The sequence below is a fragment of the Lepidochelys kempii genome, chromosome 1, assembly GCF_965140285.1.
Source record: "Lepidochelys kempii isolate rLepKem1 chromosome 1, rLepKem1.hap1, whole genome shotgun sequence".
NCBI classification, from domain to species: Eukaryota; Metazoa; Chordata; order Testudines; family Cheloniidae; genus Lepidochelys; species Lepidochelys kempii.
Window position 1 is genome coordinate 275,291,244 of NC_136380.1, and position 13,879 is coordinate 275,305,122.

At 42.7% G+C, this 13,879-nt stretch overlaps 2 protein-coding genes across 4 annotated transcripts in view; both read left to right on the plus strand.

Annotated features, from left to right (window-relative positions):
• MGAT4C (MGAT4 family member C) overlaps positions 1–13,879 on the plus strand; it is a 685,173-nt gene that overhangs the window by 221,955 nt on the left and 449,339 nt on the right. The gene's annotated exons all lie outside the window — the stretch shown is intronic.
• Positions 6,817–11,577, plus strand: LOC140905054 (uncharacterized). The gene is made up of 2 exons (XM_073327608.2): positions 6,817–8,428; positions 10,060–11,577. Exons 1-2 carry the CDS (start codon positions 7,916–7,918, stop codon positions 10,450–10,452), a joined length of 906 nt encoding a protein of 301 aa, XP_073183709.1. The 5' UTR covers positions 6,817–7,915; the 3' UTR covers positions 10,453–11,577.

Here is a 13,879-nt window from a genome sequence, read left to right on the forward strand (position 1 = left end):
TACAAGGCAAGATGCTGGCCAAACATTTGCAGAGTCGTGAGCACCTGGTTTTTGCACACGGACATTTGATTAAATGAAGGATTAAGTTTGGAGTGCACATGGTATTTCATTGACAACTAGTGGGTCAGTCCATCCTCCAAGACCTATGCATGCCCAGTAGGGAAGGGTATTTTTGGATACAGTTGATCATAAATCATTCCAGAGCCATTCTATTGCTTGATAATTTGCCCTTTTGATAGCAAATATAAATGCACCCCTTGTATGTGGCAATTTTTCTTCATTTGTCTGCTTCTTGGAAAATATCAATGGAAACAGCTCTGCAAGTGTCATAATGTTGGTGTTCAGATGGTAAACTGGGCATATGAACACCTCCAGTGCATTTCTGACCTCATTAGTGACTGTCTCAGCCATTCAGAGTGAGGAGAGAATATGCAGAAGCTGAATCAAATGCTTTCTAATAGGATAAGTTGGTCTTTCCAGTCAATCTTCCCGAAAGGGCATGGATATCTGGCAGTCCAGTGGCTTTTAATGGTATGCGAGGTAGGAACATATCTCTAAGGGATATAAAGCAATTCTGTTCCCCAGCACAGGCACAAAAACAGAATCTTGTGGAAGTCTTGGGTAGCATCTCAGAGAGAGCACTAGAACTTGTCTCTCCCGTGCAAAGACACAAAGTATGGTAGCACCTCTCTTTGTGGCATTGGTGGGAACTATGAAGACACTCTACTGAACAGTGCAAGATAGCAGCTTCATTATGTCACATGATGACAAAATTCTTCAAATAATTCTTTGCATGCAGGAGCATTTTTTTCCTGTGAGGGATATGGCTAGTTCATCCTTCATGTCAGTATAAGACAGTAGTTTCTTCATTGTGACATTGGGAATGTTTGTAGAGTCAATGATTTTTGTATTGGACATGCTCAGGGTGTCAGAGCATTTTGGAGACTGTGTTATGCCCACAAACTTTCCCTCCCCTGCTCTATGACTTTGATTGCTCTGTTTTCGTGTTTAGGACTTCATCTGAACCAAGTGCACAGAAAGGAACTGGTGACCTTTTAACAACCCAATATCTTTTCAAAAATCCTCCCATATGTCAGGTCAGATTTTTCTACACCTCATTTCAGTGAGATACCAGGCAGTCATCGCAGAATAGTTTGCTAAATCTATAGCAAAAAAAGTGTCTCACAAAGTCATTTAGCGCTTTGGCATGCAAATTCAAATTATCAGTCCTGACAGTTCAAATAAAGAGCAGCAAAAGACTCAACCATCTTCATGTACTGTCACACCACAAAAGTTGGCTTTGTCGCTGATTTAGCCTCATCAGATTCCTTAACCCATTCTGCGATATTGCAGCTCTTCATAGTATGCAACAGATCATTGAGAGTGGAATATACACTGGATGTGTGGAACTAGTCTTTCAAGTCCTGTACCCTTTGGGAAATGGCTGCAAGCAAATCAATATGTTTTTCAAAGAAGACATCCAGGTAGCATTTTTGAAGGGCAATGAGTGTTCTAGTGTGTACTTCAATAGAACATCAAAACTTTTTCCTTGCAAGAATTTGGTTCACAATACTGTCCCTATAAAAATCCCTGAGATCTCAGGAATACCAGTGCCATCATCAAAGCAGCTGATTGTGTGTATTGCTTTAAAGAATTGCTGCAGTTCTCTAGGACACAGATGCCATCATGAAGATCATCACAGGACATTATCAGCTGTTGAATAGGCCTATAAAGGTCCATGTTTAGTGTCACAACACATTTTGATTCAGTTCCATAAATATACTTGTTCATAATTTCCAGCTGCATAAGTCGAACTGAGTCATCAGTGAGGCTTGCAGATATGATTGCAGGATGCATACATGAGTCTTTCAGTCTGGCATCTTGTGTAGTGCCAAGTTAAAGGCTGACCCCTTTGTATGTCTCTTTTCATGAAATGGTTTGATATGTATGAAATGGTATGGGTGTCTAGATCATTTGAGGGTACATCTATCTCTTCAGCTGAAGCTGTGCTCAGTGATTTTTTTTCACCTTTAGGGTGCATCTCACTTTTGCACAATAACCAAGTGAGGTCAAGGATAGTGAATGTAGAAGACTCTTACTATAGTCAGTTTAACTGCTTCAACTTCATTGAAAACTAGATTTCTTGGCTTCAGAATGTTTGGACCTTGGTAGGAAAGAAAGTGAGTCAGGAAGACAGGAAGCTCCTTCAAGGAATGGTTCTTTGCTTTTCCAGAGAGCACTTGATGATGGGACTGGTCCTCATTAATAAACTCCGAAGAGTAGACCGTAATTGTAGCAGGAAGGGTACCTTTGACATTTGCTGTATCTTCAAAGAAGTCTAAGTTATCAGCTGCACAAAATATAAACCTGTCCTTCCTGTGGTCTCAGGGAATGAATACCCTTCATTCAGTTCCATGTGGCAAAGAACCACATTTGCTATTGCAGTCTCCATGTGGACTATTTTATAGTCACTGGAGAACCTGAAACTCTGCATAAGCTGCTTGAGGATTTTGTTTCAGGTTTTGGAATGAATTGTTAACCAACAGCCATCTGTAGTGGTAGATTACTCACATGTGGCATAGTTGTAATGTACGTGTTGTAAACCTGTCTTTCACTCAAGCATTCATACATAAGGATTTGCGATAAAATGGCCTCCTTGTGCTCCTCCTCCGTACTATCCTGTCTGCTGGTGCTGAAATCACTGTGGCCACTGATACACCACTTAAAGAAGTGCAGGTCTCATGGTATTATTTTTTCATGTTTAGCATCAGCTATGCTCCCACAAACTGCAGGACAAAATGTTTTTCTGTAAAAATTTAGCACCTGCAAATAGTCTTCATATTACTGTTGACATCAGCACTTTCTTCCATTTTTGGTAGCACCACACTCTTTTTCGCAGGTTTTAGGGATGTGTGCTGTAATTCATTTCTTCAGATAAGATTGCTAAATAAATGTCCATGTTCCCCAGTTCATCTTCAATAAGTGCTTTAACTGCCTTTCTTCTAAGCATTTTTTCCTCTTCAATCTCATTGAAAGCACATTTCTCTGTACTTAGCCTCTGCATCAGCTATCACCACCACTTTTCCCTCCATTAGATGCATCTGATGAAGTGAGCTGTAGCTCACAAAAGCTCATGCTCAAATAAATTTGTGAGTCTCTAAGGTGCCACAAGAACTCCTTTTCTTCTTCCATCTATTAGAGTGTCTGCGAGGCAATTTGTGAACTCAGCTGAGTCACTGTTTGCAGTAGTAAAATCAGTATTTGTTTCTGTTGCTTTTAGCTTTTTGATGCAACACATTACATACATTGTTGGTGGAGTGCTAGTTGTGACACACAATATCATGTATTCCTGTCTTTTGGGTCAATGCACCCACTTTACTTTCTATACAACATTCTCACTAAAAGTGACTGCTTCATACAGTTTATCACCTGTCTCATGTTGAAACTGCTTAATGGATGCGTTTGGGCTTACAGCTTACCACAGAAGAAGCAGGTGCTCTCCTTGAAACACATTCTATGGGACCAAGTATAAGGTGAGTCTCACCCAGCGCTGGCATGTGTTCCAGCATCTTCAACTTTTTCCTGATGCTCGATGTACTCCCTCTCCAATCTCGCCAAAGTCAGTTTATGGGTGTACTTATGGCATGTAAGGTGCCACTGAGCATTGTGTTTTGCCAGGTCCCCCATGGTGATATTCTCAAAAGATTTTAGTTACTAGTTAGTACTCTTTGTCTCCCCATCGATGTCTAAAAATGATCAAGACCTAAGTTAAAAACAAGGATTTTGTAGTAAATTACTTTGGAGTTCTCAATTATTTTTGTAACATATATTATGTAACAATGTGCTTACTGATTGCAAATGTATTCCAGTAATTTCTGGCTGGATGCTGTCATCTTAACCCATGACCCATTACAACTCCTTTGGCATAATAAACAAATCTGACAATCTGAACTGTTTTTTTTTTTTGTTTTGTTTTTTGCTGGTGATGTCAAATCAACTTGATGTACCCCTTCCATTTATCTGTAACATTAATACAAATAATCAGGTTTCATGTTCAAAACATTACGTGATAACACAATCAGTCAAAGGCCACAATTTAATGTTGTGAGGGGTGCATGTTTGACATGCCTGTCTTAAAGTATCATTTAAAAATGTTGTTTTTTTTAAAAAAATATTTTTGAATAGCTGTCTATATAATTTTTCCAGGTTTGTCATGTTTGGTACCATTGTATTTGTTGGAGAAAGAGTTTTTGAATGACATGCAACTCAACTCATTTCTGATGACACTGTATTATCAAAAATTTCCACCAACTGGAAGACTGTAGCTGGGAACCGGTGGGGAGGGGCAAGAGTCCCCCCGCCACGCCACAGACGGTGACACCAATGAAATTATGTTTCTGTAGATTCTTACAAATCAAATGGCATCTCATACCTTTCTATCATTAACTAGCCCATAGAATCACATACATTCCCAGACTGTGTCATAGGCTACCTAGTCTTTCCTATGGGTTACCAGTTGTCCCTTAATATTCCACGTCATTTTAAGTCAAGTAACAGGAGACATTCTGGATTAACTGCTTTTTGTTTGTTTGTTTTGTTGGGGGAGGAGTTACTTTTCACAAACTTTTGTAGAAATGTTTTAAAAGTGTGAGGGATGTCAACCTACATTTCTATTTTTTCTCCAGAAGTCAAAATGCCATGAAAATGACTTACCTTGTGGCTTGGGTAAAACAAGGGAGTACTGGAAATTGCAACAAATATCACTGGTTATAAAATATTGAAATTCTTGTTCTGCTTGGCTGCCTACACGTTTAGGAATTGTTTTCCGGGATTATATCTCAAAATACTCTTTGTTCAAGATGATTTTTCCGCAACCCTTTGGCGCTACACATTTTGTACATACTGCAGCACACATTTTTCCTTACAAGTCTCCTTCCTTTTTGGATGCATTATTAATAGCAAAGTATTATAATGCACTCTGTCCCTGTGGTATAAACATAAAGATACTGTAGCTTCATAATTGAATTTTCCATTAAAAATATTTCTCTTCCCTATCCCCAAAATAAAATAAAATCTGGTGTGAATATTTATTGAATTTTCAAATAAAAAGATGTAGTTATATTTTGCTGATGCTTACCAATATGAATGACTCTGCTTTGTACATTTTCTAGAATAAAAAAAAATGTTTTAATGAAAAATAAGTGGCACAAAAGAAGTTAACTACTGGTGAGATTAGCTGTGCTCATTGCAGAAAAATGTACTAATCTAAAGCAGCATATTCACAAAGGGTTTGTTTATGTATGTATTTGCATTTTCTGATGTCTTATTAGTGACTTCAGAGGAAAGCTTCCAAAGGATTAATGGCTTGCTTTTGCACAAGTTCTTTATTTATCATCATTAACAGGCCTGTTTGAAAGAGGTGTTTTTTTTTTTATGGTGTAATGTATCATTTACTGAAATTCTCTTTCTGGCAAGCTGACAAAAGTAGCATATTAGATGTTATGCTGTCTTATTACATGGCTTGATTCTAGCAATCATTTCCAATTTGTTGGTCTCAATGCAGGAGGACAGAAAAGAAGAATAGTGTAGCGCAAGTCTTAAAGCTCTTCCCATCATACTGATCTAAGATAGGATAAAATGTCTGGAAGATCTTACTTTATAGCGTTCACTAGACATGTCTGTTGAAATAATTAAGTTATCCATGAGAAGGGTTTTATAGCTCGTGTTTGAGAAAAGCTTTTGTTACAGAAAACAAACTTCCCAAAGAATGTTAATTGTGAATAGCACCACGATGTCATCAATTGTAATATATTTTTTAAAAAGAAGTTATGTGAAGGGTTAATGTCTAGCTATTCCACCTGGAAGCAAGCGGGGCACACCCTGACTGTTTCCTAGAAGCAATGCACACATTGCTCTATCCAAGGACAAGGGCTAGATATGAACTCTGAGAACTTGATTGTTTGGACAGCAACTGTGGGAGGTTTCTTTAGCCTGGGCTCAAGGCCTGAGAACCAGGATTGTAGTAGATAGAGGATGGTAACTAAGCATATGAATCAACGTCATACATTCCTTTGTGTAGCAGTGTGTAATGCTTAGGGGGAGAAATATAATAAAAGGAGAAGGTGGAAGGCAGGGGGGGCAGAACAGCCCATCTCCGCTGACCAGCCTGTTTGCTTGCATAAAGCTGTGTTCTGTCTCATCACTGAACCGCAACAACTGGCGCCCAAACGTGGGGCCCTCAGCACTCACCTCGCCCAGCAAGGGTTTCAGACGCGTCACTCATCCGCTTCGTGGATCCCGGTGAGTATTTTTCATTGTGGTAAGTATGGGAAGCTCCCTCTCTGCTTTGCAAGTGCAACACCTCAATGAGCTGCAGTATTTGCTGCGTAAGGCTCAGCATGACTGCCCGGCTCGAGAACTCACTCTCCTGCTACAGGAGGTGCGTGCCAAGTGCCCGTGGTATCCTGAAGCTGGAAGCCTTAAGCTAGCGGACTGGGAACGATTGGGCCAGACATTGCACAAAGAGCCTCGGGCACCCGTGCAGGCTTTACATGCCTGGCACCTCTGCCGCGACGTGGTACAGCGTGTCACCTCGGACAGACCCTCCCTCGCGAGGCTGGTGCTCTCGCCGCCCCCGTCCGCCCCTGCAGCCATCCCCCCTCCTGGCGATGCGACACAGCGTGTCGCCTCGGAAAGGCCCTCTTCAGCACCAACAGAGGAGCTGCCGATCCTGCCACCCCCGTCCGCTCCTGCAGTCATCCCTCCCCCTGCTTCGCCCCCAGTGCCTCTATGACCACCGCCTCCCTGGCCTTCCCCACCGGAGCCGGTGTGTGATCACCCTCCCCGCGTGGGGCCCCCCGGAGAGTCATCTGCATCTGCTCAGAAGCTTTCGCTGGTGCAACAAATGGTTCACGCAGCGAAAGCTCGATCAGATCTTACAGCAGAGGAGCTGGCTGATCTGGTCTCCGTTTGCCCGGTGACCTGGCAGAATGATGACCAGGGCAACCCCGTGGGCACCTGGACCACTCTGCCATACTCGGTGGTTAGAGAGGTAAAGAAAGCAATTCGTGAATTTGGCCTGACTAGCACCTTTGTGCGTGGTCTCATTGAAGGGATGGGTACTGGGTACTCCCTAATCCCTGAGGATTGGAAAACGCTGCTGCGCATGATGTTGTCACCCAGTCAGTATGTTATTTGGCTTAGTGAGTATCGGCAGATGGCAGAACGCCAAGCCCAGGTATATAGAGAGCAAGGTATCATTTATGAGCATTTGGCAGGGGAGGGCCAGTTTGCTACTATTGAGATGCAGTCTCAACTCCCTCAGGCCGTCTTCCTCATTATTTCCACCTGTGCCCAGCATGCTTTTAAGAAGGTCCCGGATTCAGGCAAGCCTACCAAAAGCTTTGTCAGTATCCGTCAGGGTGCCTTAGAGTCCTTTTTGGATTTTACCAACAGATTGCAGGAGGCTATCCTCCGACAGGTGGATAACACTGAGGCAGCTCACGAGCTCCTGTTAAAATTGGCAGTTGAAAATGCAAATGAGGATTGCCGCCGTGCTTTCCAGGCAGCACAAGTCTCTGGTATTTTAGAGCTCTCAGACATGCTGCGGGCGTGCCAGAACATTGGCACACAAGCCCACAAGGCTGGAGTTCTGGCCCTCAGAAAAACTGAGGAAGGAGGGGAAGCGCTGTTACCGCTGTGGTAAGGAGGGTCATTTTCAGCGGGAGTGCCGCTCATCTAAGGCACCAGCCCGACCCTCAAAGAAGTGCCCCAAGTGTGGGAAAGGTTATCACTGGGCTAATCAGTGTCGTGGCGGGTCGGGAAACCGCGCGACGGGTCCCCCCCAAACCCAGGGCCAAACAGGGGTGTTTCCTACTCAGGCAATAGCTCCTCTGCCTTGGAATCCGTAGACTCTATGAGGGCAGCGACTGCTGGAAGTGCAGGGCTTGATTTGATCATGCAGGAGGACACTGACTTTCGGCTGCCAGGGGAGGTCTGTGCCATACTTACACAGGTGACGGGACCTCTCCCTGCCGGCTTTGTGGGTCTTGTTCTCCCTCGCTCACATGCTGGGAAACAGGGCTTTTTTGTCATTCCAGGGGTCATTGATGCTGATTACACTGGCATTATTAAGGTTCAGGTGTGGACTCATCTTCCACAGTCGCTCCCGCGTGGACGGTCAATTGCACAGTTGATTTTAGTCCCCTATCAGGTGCCAGCTGCCGAGGATCGAACTCGGGGCGGAGGAGGCTTTGGATCGACGTTGTCTCACTCGCCATCTCACAGCGCGTCTTCTCCACTTGTTGCTCTGACAATGTCAGTCCGCCCCTCGAAACCTCAGTTAACACTTCTCTTAAATGATGTTCCTTTTACAGGGCTGGTGGACACTGGAGCTGACGTTACAGTGATTCGTGATCTGGAGTGGCCGGTTAGTTGGCCTACGGTTCCTTCTAAAGAGTTGTGGGGGATTGGGGGTAGCAAACCCGGGCGCCAAAGTTTGTCTTGGGTCACGGTCTCTAAACCAGGAGGCCGTGCCCTTGCTACAATCCGCCCTTTTGTGCTCCCTGTCCACCTCAATATTTGGGGCCGTGATTTACTTACAAAGTTAGACACCACCCTCGATATTAACATCTGATGGCCCAAAACCCTCCCTCACCCACTGTGCCCTCCGCCTTACCCTTGGTATGGCAATCCTTAGAGCCTGTATGGATTGACCAGTGGCCCCTCCCTCTAGAAAAGCTAAAAGCACTTCATTCACTTGTGCAGCAGCATTTGCAAGCACAGCGATTGGAGAGCTCCACCAGTCCCTGGAACACCCCGGTGTTCGTTATTAAGAAAATATCAGGTGCTTGGCGGCTGTTACATGATTTAAGGGAAATAAATAAACGCATCCAACCTATGGGCCCCTTGCAATTTGGCTTACCAAATCCAAATTTAATTCCTCAAACCGATCAACTTTGTGTGTTAGATTTAAAAGATTGTTTTTTTACCATCCCTCTTTGCCCTTAGAATTGGCTGCTGTTATTTTGGCCTTTCAACTTTTTGCTGATTGTCCCTTTAATTTAATTGTGGATACCCATTATGTTTATCAGGTAATTGATCATTTACCCCTTGCCCTCATTACCCCTCAGGTTGATGCAGACCTCCTTCACCTGTTTTTGTCTTTACAGCATCTTCTTGCCACTCGTCATTTCCCTTACTTTGTTGCTCATATTCGCAGTCATACCCCTCTGCCTGGGCCACTCACTGAGGGCAATGCACGAGCCGATCGCGCGTTGCGTGGTCAGGTAAATTCCCTTTTTTCTGACCCCATTGAAAGCCATGCCTTTTTTCATCAGTCTGCCTCTGTTTTGGCCCGGCAGTTTTACATTCCTGCTGATCATGCACGTTCCATTGTTCGTTCCTGCCCCCACTGTGCTGCTGCTGCTCCTACTTTTTCTTATGCCGTTAACCCCCGAGGTACCGCAGCAAATCAGCTGTGACAAATGGATGTTACTCATGTGCCACAATTCCGCCCCTATTCATTTTTACATGTTTCCGTTGATACTTATTCAGGCTTCCTTTGGGCAACCCCACAACGTGGGGAAGCCACTAACAAAGTTATTCACCATTTGCTGGCCTGCTTTTCTGTTATGGGTCGCCCTTGCCAAATTAAAACAGATAATGCCCCAGCCTACTGCTCTGCAGCCCTCTCCACCTTTTGTGCCCGCTGGGACGTCCGTCTTAAACACGGAATCCCTTATAATTCCATGGGCCAAGCCATTGTTGAACGTGCCAATCGCACACTCAAAACCTTGCTAGATAAACAATTAAAACAAGGGGAGCTGCATCTCCGAACCTTAGGAGACATTCAACAACAAATGTATATCCTCTTGTTTACTTTAAATAATTTAACACTGAATGCAGATCAGCAGACCCCTGCGGATCGGCATTTTCACAAATCTGAGGTACTGGAAAGACCGCGTGTCTTTTACCGTCAGCTGCCCGATCCACAGTGGCTGGGCCCAGCACCTCTAATCACTTGGGGTCGGGGATATGCTGCTGTGTCTCTCCCTGCAGGACCATTGTGGGTTCCAGCCCGGTGTGTGCGACCGGCACTTAAACAACATGGCATGGCACCAGGGGCTGTCGAATCCCATACCAGAGTTTCAGCTGACCTTGGAGGAGACCGTGTTGCCCCCCGAGTCGACAACGGCGGGACGGAAACGGAGGAGGCGTAGCGTCCCAAGCCAGCCCGTGACATGGGGAGCAGTAAAAGCATTGGTCGCCACGGCTCAACGAAAACTGGCAGCAGATCAGCAGCCAGAAACTCCTAAGACTTTGTTTGTGGCGATTCTCGCCCAAATCACTGCTAATTCTGTGATGATTGTGTGCCTTTTGTGCCTGCTATTTCTTGTAGGGGTTGGCTCGGAAGCGCCTCCCCCGTTACAAGCCCGAATGATATATATATAACATATGGGAAAGATTGGCTTCAATAGCAAATGTTACCCACTTTTGTTTATCTAATTCTGTAGCAGCCGGAGATTTGTTAGGTACATGCCTTATTCCAGTATGTCATCACCCTGAGGAGATGGAGAATAAGACACTGTTCTCTGCTTATGCTAATCTTTTCTCCCAGTACTCTAGCATGGCTAATTGGGACCCGGCCAACTATACTCTGCCTCGCACGGCTATATCCCTCCACACACCGTACCCGGCCGGGGCTCACAATGTCACCTGTGCACGTGTAGTTAACTGCACTAGTACAAAGGTGCCCTTGGGCTGTCAAAAAATTTCTTAATCCCTTTTAAATTGTTCCCATGCTGTTAATGTTTCATATAATTATGGCCATATCATCCTACCATCAGGATGGGTTTTTACTTGTGGTTCATGCACCTTTAATTATATTCCTGCAAATTTAAGTGATGGCACCCTTTGCTGTCTTAGTAGAATGATACTTATATTGCCTTTTGCTGGTCACAATTGTAGTAAAAGAAGTGTACCCCTTTTAGATGATTATATTGCAGATGTTAAGCTTTTGGTTATTTTGTGTTTGTAATCATTGGGCTTATTTTTTTGTTGCTGCTGTGTACAATGTATTCCTTCCTTGTTAAGACTTTGTAAAATTTTTGCCCTGGAAAGCTCCCCAGGTTATGTCCTTGTCTGTCTGGGAGTTAAATAGCATGACAAAACAAATTGGCGGCTACCATGAGATGGCCAACTTCTATAAACAAAAAAAGGGGAGATGAAGGGTTAATGTCTAGCTATTCCACCTGGAAGCAGGCGGGGCACACCCTGACTGTTTCCTAGAAGCAATGCACACATTGCTCTATCCAAGGACAAGGGCTAGATATGAACCCTGAGAACTTGATTGTTTGGACAGCAACTGTGGGAGGTTTCTTTAGCCTGGGCTCAAGGCCTGAGAACCAGGATTGTAGTAGATAGAGGATGGTAACTAAGCATATGAATCAACGTCATACATTCCTTTGTGTAGCAGTGTGTAATGCTTAGGGGGAGAAATATAATAAAAGGAGAAGGTGGAAGGCAGGGGGGGCAGAACAGCCCATCTCCGCTGACCAGCCTGTTTGCTTGCATAAAGCTGTGTTCTGTCTCATCACTGAACCGCAACAGTTATGCCTAAAGAAAACTTGACTGTTCAAAACATTGTTTTAGTTATTTAAGATAATTGATATTTTATTAATTTATTAACATCAGATTCAGTGCATTTAATGGATACATCAGTGAATTTACTATCAAATACCAGTAATTAATAATACTATCCATAATTAATATTAAAAACTCACTGAAAAGCTGTTCATGGAACATCTTGACAGAGGTACTTTTTGCCAAATATATTGAAAACCCTATAAATTAAACCCTATTGATACTGTGAATGTTTGGTCTGTCTCTATTTGCCATTTCACAGGAGAGAGAAATTCTCTGCCATCCCCAATGGTTAGAAAAACAAGGTGCATGAGATAATATATTTTATTGGACCAGCGTCTGCTGCTGAGAGAGACAAGCTTTTGAGTCACACAGAGCTCTTCTTCAGGACTGGGAAAGTAACTCCCAGCATCACAGCAAAATGCAAGGTGGAACAGGTTGTTTAGCATAAATAGTTAGCACATATTGAAAGTGACCATTGTAATTTGTAATATACTCAAAATATCAGCACATACAAACACTTATCTTCTTCAGATGATAAATTTTAAAACATGTTTTCAATCTTCAGACTAAAGTTTTTGCAGGGAAAGCCTAGTCAAGCTGAAGAATTAGAAGATATTACAGAAATCAATATGCTAAATATATTACTGGACTCAAACTTTTGTGACATTTATAAAGACAATGGAATGGAATATAAATAATTATAAATGAGAAATTATATGAATGTCAGTCACACTATTGTTACTTTGGGTAACTATATTTTTGATCACAGAAAAGTATGCTGGGATATAAAATGTCTGCAGATTAATTATTTGTGCAGAGATTTACAAATTTAAATACATTTTCGTGAATCTCTAAAACTGTAATATTGGAACCAACTACTCTCAAAGCCCAACTATACTGAACTGTCTCCCTTAACATTACACTGGTATTCTGTAGGCAGCCTTCCAGGTATTTGCTTTTGACCTATCTCTGACACTTTTGATAAGTCTGTAGGTTTGATGGGGCTGTATATAATAATCCATCACAGGGTACAAGTACAGGAATGTTAAAGTAATTCTTGACATTATCGAGTGGAATCGACTTTTAACACAAACATAAACGCATTTCAGACAGTACTGGAACATTTCAGCTAGATAATGTTTGTACTTTCAGGTAAGAGAAGCACAAGAAAGGTCATGCCTGTTTTGAAACCAGACAAATAACTTTTGAAAACAAATCTGTGACCTAAGAACCTCTTAATGTTATGTACATTCTAGTTTGCTGAAGAATATCATGTGAGGTCTTGTATGAAAGCAGATGTTATGCTGGTCATCTATATCATTATGAAATGTATTATCATTATGATAATGTAATATGTATCAAATGTAGTATCATTATGAAATGTACTATGCTGTGAGTTATGTATCTGTATACCTGAAAAATATGTTCTTAAGCAAGTAAGATAAAAACAAATCACCAAAAGGTGACATTCCTTACACCGGTTCCTCCAGACAGGAGATAAGAAATACATCTCTCTGTCAGGATGTAAATGAAACATTGTAAGCTAACAGAATGGTTGTCCAATTACATATCAATTTAAATGCTAATGAGGAGATGTGAAATCAACAGGAAAGGAGCACACGGGGGAAAAAAACAAGCCATAGGGTTTATCCTGTTCAGGAGTAAAGAAAATAAACTTTTTTGCGGGGGGATGGGGGGAGACGGTATAAGTAGAAGGCAAAGAAGACATTCTGGTATCCCTTCACTGAGGAAGCAAAGGGACAGCAATTTTTTCTTCATGACAAAGGGGTCTCAGTCTTGCTTGGTTGAAAACTCTGATGAGAACTTTGGGTGGGATAAAACTTGTTAGGCAAGAGAGTAACTTCTTAGGTGAGTTGAGTCTCTAGAAAGTGTGTTATGATTTTATTTTACGTGTAACTATTAGTTTCCAATATTCTTACTCACTATCACTAGAACCTCTTTTCTTTGACAAACATTCTTGTTTTCACTGTAAATAGATGTAACTGCTGGTATTAAGCAAAGAGGTGGTCCTCAGCTGAATCTTACAAGCTAGTGTATATACTGTTCTTTTGGGAACAGCAGGTTTGGTAGACTGCTCAGTGAAGAAGAGGCTGGATGCTACAGAAAATGCTCAGAGAGGACTCGAGGGTTGGTATGTGCCATTCATTAACCTGCAGAATGGGAGCAAGGCCTGCAGGGGCATGGAAGGCAGTGCTTGTGTGGCCAGAGACTG